The 12,425-nt window shown below is 36.3% G+C and overlaps 1 protein-coding gene across 5 annotated transcripts in view; it reads left to right on the top strand.

Annotated features, from left to right (window-relative positions):
- The window catches only part of pcsk6 (proprotein convertase subtilisin/kexin type 6), an 88,865-nt gene extending 84,724 nt beyond the window's left edge, over nucleotides 1-4,141 (top strand). For 4 of the 5 annotated variants that reach the window (XR_013203613.1, XM_077228000.1, XM_077228002.1 and 1 more), the window contains one exon: nucleotides 3,535-4,141. Coding sequence is in view for 4 of the 5 variants with exons in the window: in XM_077228000.1 (XP_077084115.1) it covers nucleotides 3,535-3,635 (101 nt within the window). In the remaining variant the exon portion in view is untranslated. The remainder of the gene's footprint in view (nucleotides 1-3,534) is intronic. The other variant, XM_077228001.1, reaches the window with a different exon arrangement.
- Nucleotides 4,142-12,425: the final 8,284 nt, after the last annotated feature.

Genomic DNA, 12,425 nt, shown 5'->3' with positions numbered 1-12,425 from the left:
AGAGGGTATTCCACTGCTGGATATACAATAAGATATAGGAGAGGTCCCAAATTATCCTTGAGAATGCAACATTTTTTATTTTCCTTCAGAAAAAAATATTGCTAAATAATATGTTGCATTTGTTGACATTGCCAGTCTGTTAAACTCATTTGACAAGTAGGGCCTATCAGAAATAAAACACAAAAAGGATTGTGTATTTTCCCCGTACTACTATTTGTATTAGTTTTAATAATTTTTATTGAATGGGAACCGGAACCGGAATCGTTTGGCGGAACCGGAATCGGAACCGAAAAATTTCTTACGATTCCCAACCATAGACAGTATGTTCCCAACCCTACTTCGTGATCATTTAACCGCTTTATTTGAGAACAACTATCATCATGACATAAACACACAGAAACTCAAAAGGTCTTCACGGCAACCCGTCAAAATAAAAGTTCGGTTTAACTTGACAGAAATATATTACTGTTGTACATTAGAATTTAGATATGTCCCAATGTAATAATACACTAACACTAATCCAAATAAATTATCATCAAAACTGAAATTTTTAAGGAATAATCCATGTTTTAATTTTAACAGTAAAGCTCATTGTGCAGCAAGTTATTTGACAAAAAGTTTATTTAATTTCACATGATTAAAATTGATGATAAATGATACAATTTTTGTTTTATGTCTTCATTTTATTACCAGAAAAAACACAACACAGAATTAGTGTTAGTGTGAATTAGCGCAGAATTAATTAGTGTGACATTTTTTTTCATATATTTTATAAAAAAGTATTGTTTAATGATTCATAATACATGATTTCAATTAATTAGACATGCTTTTTGATTGCAAAAAAATTACACCACGTATCCGTAACACGCCCGCTCCGCAACACCCCCCCCCCCCCCCCCCCCCCAAAAAGAATCCTAGGGGAAACACTGTATATATATATATATATATAGATATAGATAGTTTTGTACAATACAAATAAGCTTTACATATCTTTCTTAGAAATGGGTTAAATGTTTTTCATGCTTGTTCAGTGAACCATAAACAACATTTGCACATGTACTTGTGGAACAGTCCTTAAGTGTGTTAACAGTCCTTAACCTAACCATGTGTTATCATGTCCCCCTTTTTTTGAGAACTTGAAAGTGCCTTGGTGAAAGAGTGGAGTAAAATCTCACAGCAAGAACTGGTAAATCAGTTTTGGGTGAACCATACACAATATATATTGTCACTATCCTTGAAACATATTGTTGCAGTTTTGTATTGCGATATATTGTGACACAATATATATTGTTACACCCCCATTATTAACACATCAGTACTAAAATGACAGTGAACTTATCATTATAAATGAACTTTGTAAGCTGAGCTGTTTTCTTTATCCTTTATTTTAGTTGCTTTTTTTTACTTCTGAGTGACTGGTGTTTCGCCCCTCAAAACACGAAATGCATAATAGTTAGGCTACTATAGTACTGCAGTGACTGTAGTACACAATAGTAACTGCAGAGCCGCAGCACTGATGAATGGAAAGGAAGGCAGGCTCTCGAGTGCTAGGCGCAGTGCCAAAGTCAAATGTTCGTCTAGCGCATGTTTACATCAGCCGGAACTTACCGTAAACAGATCTGACAGAGCTTTATAATTGGCCCAAAGCAAATTTCTTATGTCAGCGCATTCAGACCTTGTATGTGGTTTACCGGTAATGTTGATTCTTTGTTCATACACAGGATCATAACGGTAATTTACTGGTAATGTTACAACTTCTCATACCAGGAAATTGCCAGAACTGATTTACCAGTATTTTTGAAAAAAGGTCCTGTTCACACATGATCTCTTTAATGGTAATTTTGTGTAAAAGGGGCTATTGAGGTTGATTCACCGAATAAAACCGGTTCATAAGAGTCATTCATTTGTGAATCAGGCTACACTGTTTACTGCAGTGTGACAACCCGCATAATGTGTTTTTTTTCCTGCAATGCACAACCTTGGCCTTATCACATTCGATTTAGAGTGCAAACTCACCACTCAGATAAAAAATCATGGCACTGTAGATTCAGTAATGAACGTTCAGAGAATGGTTAACATCATGAGAATGATTCGGTTCCCACAGTTCTTGATTCCCTACCCGACTCATCTGCTGGTGTTGTGGAGAAGGGTGACAGCAGCAGATGCAGTTTATTGTGTTGTATCGAGCTCTTGTGATTGATTTAGAGTGATAGAGTGAGTTATCTGTGGAGTTTAGTGTACATATGTGTGCTGTTGCAAACATTAGTGTAAGAGAGTGTGTTTATGCATAGGGATTTTCTCTTTATTCTTCTGTATTGTTGCATAGGACAAATACAAATTCTGTTATTTACTTCCCTCATTTTCCATTATCCTTTTTGGAGATTTACATTTAAGATTCACTTTTGTTGCATGGAAAAGAGTCACTAGGACATTGTCAAACATCTCATTTTGTATATGACTAAGGAAATAACATGTTAATAATCGAATTAATTAAATTAAATATAGATTATTTATTGTCTTTCTAATTACACTGATTTGTATAAACATACAGCAATGACTCATGAGTTTAAATGATTCATGAGTTGTGAATTGTGACTTATACATAAATAGAACCATTTGTTTGTGAATCAGGCTAATAATTATTAATTCACTGTGTAATAATTATTATTTAAATTAAAACCTTCAACCTTCATATATATTCACAGATTTCAAAATTGTTTTTAGCTAATTTTATCCTTCACGTTTTTTGAGAAGCTTTTTGCTATTATAGTCACATCGAGTTATTGAGAAGAATGATGTCACATCAAATTGATCTGACCTGAGTTTTTACGGGGCTTTCAGAATTCAGATCTTCTCAAACACAGTTGCACAACTATAAAAGCTGACAGTTAGAGAGCAAAGAAAGGAGGGACACAATCGGTAGAAAGATTTCAGGAGAGAGTGACGTACAGAGAAAAGATAAAAGGGAAGAGGGTCATGCTTGACTGAAAGGCTGGATAAAACAGGGATTTGTTGTAAACGGCGGTTGTGTGAGTGGAGGCAGAGCTTTGGCAGGGCAGCAACAATGCTTTCACCAGGAGCTGCTGCCTTTCTTTCTGTCCAAACTTACATAACACGACCATCAGGTCACCCTGAGAGGAGAAAGAGGACAGTAGACAGTCCACTTGTGTCAGCGGCATTGATTCTGACAATGGTGATCCAGTGCACGGCATTGTGGAAATGGAAAATAAGAGTGGAATAAGAGCATTTCCACTGTGGAGTGGAAATGGAAAATAAGAGACACTTTGAGGAAAATAGAATAAACTCTTCATATCTTTATACCATAGTTGCCATTTGAGATTGAAGTTAGTAACAGGTGTCAATTGATTACACACAAAATGACTATTAAATGCTTCTACAGTGTGAGTGTAGTCAAAATGATCTTATTGAAGCCGACTGTGGAGAAGAACTCAAACATGCAGGGCATTCTGGGACATGCAAACTCTAAACAGACGTCAATGAGTAAAGTCTGGACTTTCTCTTTCTCTTTCCCAGCGGATGAAGTGTTCTGCGAGATGGTCAAGTCAAACCGATTATGTGAGAAGAAGCTCTTCCGCCAGTTCTGCTGCCGAACGTGTTTGATGACCGCTGGATGACAGCAAGACAAGAGGCCATTGGACTGACCTCCTCTCTCTTTGGTTGTATTATCTAATGTACATTTTAACCTAGCTAAACTGTGATTATTAATGACAGAAATAATACTCCTCATTTCAAGAAGCCCCGTTAGGGTGCTATTTGATTTAATCAAGATATATTTTTAAGATTGTCTGTTTTTTAAACATGCAGTACATGTATAAATTGCTTCTTTTTTTATTCAAAGACATCGCTCTGAATTATGAAATAATTGTATATGGCAGAAGCCATCTGGAGCCGCCGTTCTCATAACTGATCATGTGATTTCCAGGGAGAACGATTCCGTTGGTGTATGTCATAAAACATTTCGAGTGATATAGCAATGTTAAGAGAGATATTAAGCTTTCAAGGATCATCAAGCATAATGACACTGTACATTTTAAACTATGTATCTAATGATATATGTATCTAATGATATTTGAAGGTGGTCCATCAGTGCTCTGATATATAAAACTTTCCATGATGAAAATGTGTGGCCGAGTTTCTTTTTCCCACAGTGAGGATGCATGTGCTGGTGGTCCGTGTTTAAACGCTAATGATCATGTGTTTGTTTAGGTTTTCCAGTGTCTTTCCATGTTCTGATATCAGACCTCGTAAATATTTAGATTGGACGCAACTGTTTGCAGTGCATCATGAACCCGCAGTGATGCTTTGACTGCAGCGTCCTGAAAGGCGATTGATGAACAAACACACACTGATCCTTGAAATGAAGGTTTACAGCTGCTCTTAATAATGACAGCACACAGACAGTGACACATGTTCCTCTTGTTAGTGAACTCTTCAAGCTTCAGTGAATCTCTTTAATGATTCAGGAGCCACTTTGTGTAAAAACACCACACACAGGACTGATAACCAGTATGTAAAGCAGTCCTCGAAGGCAAGTTTGTAGAGAACCCAAGTGCAGTTTATTTACAGACTGTGATCTAACATAAAACCATGGCGTGAACAAAACATAAACATGACAGGACCTTACCCACAGAGGTTATATCTGTCACATCTTGTTTTGGTTTTGTTTCATGTCTTTGTCATGTGATTCCCCGTTACTCATGTGATCCTGCCATGTGTTCCCTTGTCTGATGTGTCATGTTGTCATTGGTTCATCGTTTCATTGTTCACAGGTGCCTCTTGTCTAGTCATTAGTCCTTGTGTATTTTAGCCCTCATGTTTGCCTTGTGTCTTGGTCAAGTATTTTCACTGTAACCACTATTGGTAAGCTTCACATTAATGTCTATGTTTCTGCTGTGAGTTTCATGCCACGCCATGCCTTTTTTTAATGTTTGATCACGTTTTGGAAATAAAGCTGCACTTGGGTTCTCATCTTAACTTGCCTTCAGTGAACTTCATATCATTATACAGTAACACAGTTAACTACGTGCTGCTTTATAAATGAACCCTGAACTATGATGATCATTATTGTTCATCATTGCATTACATTATTGCATAATTTAAAGATCCAATGTGTGCATTCAATTGAATTTGGGTAAGACTTTACAATAGGGTTGCATTAGTTAACATGAATAACAATGAAAAACACTTCAAAAACATTTATTAATCTTTGTTAATTACAACATTTACTAATACATAAATCAAAAGTTGTTTCTGTAAAAAATATTTAATGGACCTGAGCTAACATGAACTAACAACTAACGTCAACAAACATTAAATACTGTAACAAATCTATTGCTCATTAATGTATTATGTTAAAGGTCTTATGGGTTTGGAATGACATGAGGGTGAGAAATTAATGACAGAATTTTAATTTTGTGGGTGAACTATCCCTTTAACTAATGGGACATTGTTAAGTGCTACATTTTTTGTTCAGATGACATTTATGAATTCTTAGTTGTTTCATGCATAATTATTTACTTTGTCTCAGATGTGTTTTCTAAAATTCCTCAGGAGAAATAATAATGGACAGAAATGAGTCAATTGTGTAGAGCTATAAAAATCATTTGGTATCATTTTATTTCAATGGTCCACTTTAGACATTCTTTTGACTAAAAGTAACTTTGCAATTACATGTAAACTTATTCTAACCCTTGCCCACTGTCTACTAATACTCTACATAAGTTAGTTGACATCTAGTTAACAAGTTACTTATAGTTAGTAGAATGTCTAAAGTGGACCATTGAAATAAAGTGTATTATTTTAAATAATAATAATTCATCAAATTTATATAGCGCTTTTCTGGACACTCAAAGCGCTTCACATAGGGGGAATCTCCTCAACCACCACCAATGTGCAGCATCCACCTGGATGATGCGACGGCAGCCATATTGCCCCAGAACGCCCACCACACACCAGCTGACTGGTGGAGAGGAGACCGAGTGATGAAGCCAATTGGTATGTATATACATGGGGATGATTAGGAGGCCATGATGGACAGAGGCCACTGGGCAAATGTGGCCAGGACACCGGGGTACACCCCTACTCTTTCGAAAGACATCCTGGGATTTTTTGTGACCACAGAGAGTCAGGACCTCGGTTTAACGTCTCATCCGAAGGACAGTGCTCAATTGACAGTATAGTGTCCCCATTACCATACTGGGGCGTTAGGACCCACACATACCACAGGATGAGCGCCCCCTGCTGGCCTCACTAACACCTCTTCCAGCAGCAACCGAGTAAGGGGAGGCTGCAGACCTGGAGCCGGCAGATATACGCCCCTCGCAGTTTTACGCCCCTGTTGTTCCTGATGCGTCCAGTAGAGGGAGGCTGTACAGCGACACAAATTGAGTTATGTTAGTAAATAATCTTCTTTTGTTTTTTAATTAATACATTTATTTATTTTGTATTGCAAATGAAAGGATACAAGACATTCACAGTGAGAAAGAGAAATTTTACATTTTGTCAATATAAAAAATTAAAGGTGCTTTACATCAGAGTCAATGATATTATTTATTTTAGAAACCTTTGAGTTAAAGGTTTTGACATTTTCTTAAAAGAAGAAAAAAGGGACTTTATATCAGAGGAGAATATACTTAAATCAGGATCATTGAATGGTTCTGTCTTTATAAGGATGAATCTTGCCCAGAAGACAAAGTAATAATACCGTATAATCAAGATTTTTATCGTTAGAATGAAAATCTGACAAAAAATTATAGATTCTGTCATTTGTGTGTTAAATAATCTGCTAAAGTTATTGTTGTTTAGCAATGATGCAACATTTATTATTTATAAACAATTAGCTCGGTATAGGTAGCCTATCAATTCATTTCTATATCAATGGATGGGTCTATACTTTATTTCGAGAGACAAAAAGTACTTGACGGTCAGGTTTATGTTCTATTTGGCTTAAACTTAGCTGTACCACGTGTAAGTTTAGTTGCCCCTAGTCTTCTCTACTCACTTTAAAATGCATTTTCTTTTTCATTTTCTTTTGTTGACTGTCTTTAGCTTTTGTGAGATGGCCTCTTCTGGTAAGACTCTGTTTACTCCTTACATTAAAATAGCTTACTGGTCGGGACTAAAATGTAGGGTATGTGCACTTAATGTCGGTTTTATCATACTCTGTCTTTACCAAATTCTTTTTAACTTGCATCTCATAAAGGGGTGTTTGCTTTAGCTATAAGAAAATGAAAATCTATCTCTAAACTTATAAACACCCATTATTTTTTTATGACTTACAAAATAAACAACTTACAGAGACATACATGGACATGGTTTTAATGTCATTTTCAATTTTCTCTGCACAGTCCATCATTGGTGGCCAAAAGAAATCAAAGTGGCTTGACACTTTTTTCACTATTGTTCCAGCAATAAGTGCTTGTGCCGCTGTACTTTGAAGATCAGGAGCAAATTGATGCAATCCACACACACCTGACATCAATTCTGCGCACACACACACACACGCACACACACACGCGCACACACACACACACACACACACACACACACACACACACACACACACACACACACACACACACACACACACGTCCTTTTAAAAAATAGTTAAAGAAGAGGGGTAAACAATAGGGGAGTCATCATAATTCATAAATGGTGTCAATAAAAAAAATTGTGAACAGTATTGTGTCTTTCTTTTAAATGGCCCTTGGAATTTTAGAAAAGGGATGAATTGTGTTTGCTTCATAAAATGCTGTGTAGGTAGGATACTGTTTTGTAGCTGTACAAAACATAACGACCAATAGAGAAAGTTACTACAGCTAATCAAGGATCCATATGATTACACGGTACTGTATGTCTGGCTAAATTTGGTTAATATCTGAATGTAACTATAAATGCACAAGTTAACAACATATTTCATTCAGTCTTCCATATAAAAACCTATGGTGAATAGGCCTATATCTGCAGTAGGTCATACTTGTCATAACATAGTTGATCCAACTGTGTATTTTTAAATTTTCAATTCACAAAAACACAGTCTTCTGTAGGCTGAGTGAAGAGAGTGAAGCCCAACTGAATAGCTAAAGACATTTTAATCCGTGCAGATCTAAACTGTAACGTTTATATTTAAATGAACAAAAAACAAACAAAAAAAATGTCTATGGACGGGTTATTCATGTTTAAGAGTCGATTTAATTATGTTTTTTGAAGTATATTCCCCTACTGGACGCATCAGGAACAACAGGAGCGTAAAACTGTCAGGGGCGTATATCTGCCGGCTCCAGGTCTGCAGCCTCCCCTTATAGGAGCAACCTGGTTTTCTCAGAAGGTCTATGGAGCTAGAAATGTGTCTTTATTAAATGCGAGAAAATAAATGATCTGAGAGAAAAAAAAAAGTTTGAGAGAAAAAGTTATCACACTGATAGCAAAAAAGCATTTCATGAGAGAAAAAAGAATATTTGAGAGAAAAAGTTTTCATACCAATAGCAAAAAATAATATTTGAGACTAAAAAAAGTTTTGATAGAAAGTATTTTCTCATAGAACATAAAAAAATATAATTTTTTTTTTATTATTATTTCTGAGAAAAAAAATCTCTCAAAATACTTTGAATAAAAATCTCAAATATATATTTTTTGCTATCAGTGTGAAAACATTTTCTCTAAAAAAAAAGTGTTTCTCTCAAAACGCTTTTCTTTGCTCTCGATGCAATTTTTTTTTTTTGCTCTCGTGTCAGGATTTTGCTTTGGCTGTGAAAATTGTGTCATGGGCGGCGCCATGTTCTTTTTTTCCTATTGGAAAGTTCCTATTGGCCAGTCGGGTGAGCATCGTCTTGTCTTGGGAGTCGAACTGAATCATTTCACCATTTTTCGTGTTCGGTTCACCTAGATAGATGCCGTCTCTGCCTTAGTTGAACACGGACACTCCAATGTTTGGGTAAGATGATGACACACATACAAATCGATGGGTAGCTGGCTGAGCAAGTTCAGTATCACTGAAGAATAAACATTAAAAAATAGCACTCATGCAAGTTTACCTAGCAAGCTAATAATATAATACACATTCATTCATGAATATGAGTGCTATTTTTAATGTTTAATCTTCAGTGATGCTGAACTTGCTCAGCCAGCTAACATCCAGTTGTGTTTGTCAGCATCTTACCCAAACATTGGAGTGTCCGTGCTCAACTTAGAGCTTAGATCGGGCCCAAAAAATCATGCCCGACCCTACCCTAGCCCATGCACGTTGTGTCCGAGCCCGGCCCGACACATTAACTATAATTATGAGCCCGAGCCCCATTTAAACCCGACCATTTTAATACGTGGGTCGTTACAACTGACGTTCTCAACTACTTTCTATGTTACTTTCTCCTCCTCCTCCTCTTTTCTGGTTTGGCATGATTGAAAGTGCGCTCCCTTAAAAATTCCTAAAGCTGACATCAGTTCATCGCGATCTCACACATCTCTGTTATTATCAAGGAAGCTGACTGCACACTTAATCTTTCATAATATATACACTTTGTTTGTTATAATTAGAGGATTCGCCAGCATACAGAATTCAGCACTGAACAAAAAGTCAGTTTTGAGCAGTGAGGGGAGTCTATCTTAAATGCTTCTGATTGGCCATTGCGTTCAAGAAATCAGCACATATGTCGGTGATTGGCTACATCCCTCAACGCTGCAAACATGTTATAAAACGAAACTCTGGCCTGTAAATCCTTAGTATTTTGTATTTTGTTTTAATTGTTCTTGTTGCTTTTCTGCAACAGATGAATAAAAATGTATTCGTTTTTATGTTTTATTCATAGATATTTCTAGTTTGCGGGAGTCCCACGAATCGATTTATTTTCCCGGACCCCACACATACAGAGTGACTGCATTACAGCCCGCGCTCGGCCATCAAATCTAGTACCGTGCCGCACTCTCGCCGCGTTGGGAGTGCACATCTCTAGATCAAAGGCCCGGCCTGGCCCGAGGATGTTAGCCTTCAACTAAGGCAGAGGAGGCATCTATCTAGGTGAACCGAACGCGAACGATGGTGTAATGATTCAGTTCGACTCCCAAGACAAGAGGCTTGTTCGACTTGAACCGGCGCTGCGCAGACCGATCGGTTGATGACATCAAAGTACCGCGAGAGCGATTCAAAAGCATAAGGAGCCGTCTGCTCTCTAATCGCTCTCGCGGTACTTTGATGTCATCAACCGATCGGTCTGTGCAGCGCCGGTTCAAGTCGAACAAGCCTAAGACGATGCTCACCCGACTGGCCAATAGGAACTTTCCAATAGGAAAAAAAGAACATGGCCCCGCCCATGACACAATTTTCACAGCTAAAGCAAAATCCTGACACGAGAGCAAAAAATTGCATCGAGAGCAAAGAAAAGCGTTTTGAGAGAAACACTTTTTTTTAGAGAAAATGTTTTCACACTGATAGCAAAAAATATATATTTGAGATTTTTTTTCAAAATATTTTGAGAGAGATTTTTTTTCTCAGAAATAATTTTAAAAATTTCAAATTTATATTTTTTTTATGTTCTATGAGAAAAAACTTAATCTCAAACCTTTTTTTAGTCTCAAATATTATTTTTTGATATTGGTATGAAAACCTTTACTCTCAAATATTCTTTTTTCTCTCATGAAATGCTTTTTTGCTATCAGTGTGATGACTTTTTCTCTCAAACTTTTTTTTCTTCTCTCAGATCATTTATTTTCTCACTTGTAATAAAGACACATTTCTAGCTCCATAAAGGTCTCCCATCCAGGTACTAACCAGGCTCAGCCCTGCTTAGCTATAGTGGGCAACCAGTCTTGGGCTACAGGTTGATATGGCTGCTGGCAAATCACCTGAATCACAGCTTAATATGCAGGAAAAGTAATAGTAAAACATTTAAAGGTTGATTTTGTGTCTCAGAACTATGGGATCAAGTGCAGTGTTTGAAAACATTAATTTTGTATGCTAAATCAGCCATCACTATTTGTATTGTTCATATTATAGTTGTATATACAGTAGTATAGCTTTTTATCATAGATTTAGAGTCATACCTTTTTATTTATTTAAATGTTGCAGTCCATTAGACTATCATATTTTAGGGAAATTTGATAATTTTATTCAATGATATATAGTCTATTGTTGTCATAAAGTAATAGAGTTATTAAATAAATCCGTAGAGCTGCCCAGATCTTTTATGGATAAATTTGATGAGAAATGTTCTTACTGAGATTTCTTACTTTCTATTTTGGCAAATTTGAGCACCGCTTGAGACATCGCTGAGATCTTTGAATCTCTATGAGGTCTTTTTCACTGGGAAACATTTTAACTAAACTGATGAGATGCAAATTTCATCATTTGCTCAATCTAATGTCTCTCCAAACCTGTGAAACACAGAATAAGTTATTTTGAAGAATGTTTTTGTACATGCAATGCAAGTCAAAGGGGTCAAATGTTGATCGCACACAAAAGTTCTTCGAAATATCTTTTTTGTGCCACAGATAGAACGTTTGGAGCAACAATAAATGATGGCCGGATTTTCATCTTTGTTTGAACTTTCCTTTTAAATCAATTTAATCTCACGGCATTCTAGGAGACACGGTTGAGATATTAAACCTATAAAGCCTACTGTATCATGTGTTATGCACAAATTCCTAAGACCTTTAAATTATCAACATAATCAAAACTTTGCAATAGGAACAAAGCTTTGTACACAATCTACTACATGCCTTCTTTCATCTGATTGATAGTTCATACTTTTTATAACAAGTAAAAGGCCTTTTAATATAATCGTAAAAAAGTCCACCTTCAGGTGGTTCCTTGTGGTTCACGTATCTTTTTGCTGTGAAATATTTAGCTATATAAATAACATCAGCACCCAAATGCATAATTTTGCTGAGTTTGGACCTGGATAAAACTTCAACTATTAGCTCAATATTCACACTTACTTATACTATATATAGCCATAAAAGCCTACAAACAACAAGATTTTCTTTTAAAATAGTTTGACTAAGTACGAACACTATTTTTATGACACTGACACATTTCAAGTGTAAACTTGAGCACAGCCTGCCCTAAGGAACGAACTACCTTGCAGTTATGGTTTACCCTGCTGTATTAATCACATTTTCCAGCAGCTGTTGATTTGATTGTTCTGAATATGTGATCATCTGATGATTTACTGACTTCCACATTAAAAACATCTGCTGAACTTTATCAAACTGTCTTTTCTTAAAATAATGAGCATCTACAAAAACAAAATGAATCTTCACATCTGGGCAGAATATCAGATGTAGTCTAACGCTGTAGATTATTTAGAAATGAAACTGTTTCAGCAGAGGAATGAACTAAACGTTCATAATTACACCATCTGTGGTTTTCTTTTACTCCCTGATCGTTAAACATGTTTCAGTGAGGAACAAAA

The sequence above is a fragment of the Siphateles boraxobius genome, unplaced genomic scaffold, assembly GCF_051911475.1.
Source record: "Siphateles boraxobius isolate OS27281-9 unplaced genomic scaffold, OSU_SipBor_1 130, whole genome shotgun sequence".
In the NCBI taxonomy this organism is placed as follows: domain Eukaryota; kingdom Metazoa; phylum Chordata; class Actinopteri; order Cypriniformes; family Leuciscidae; genus Siphateles; species Siphateles boraxobius.
The sequence above is the reverse complement of the archived record's forward strand: the minus strand, read 5'-3'. Positions and strand labels throughout refer to the sequence as shown.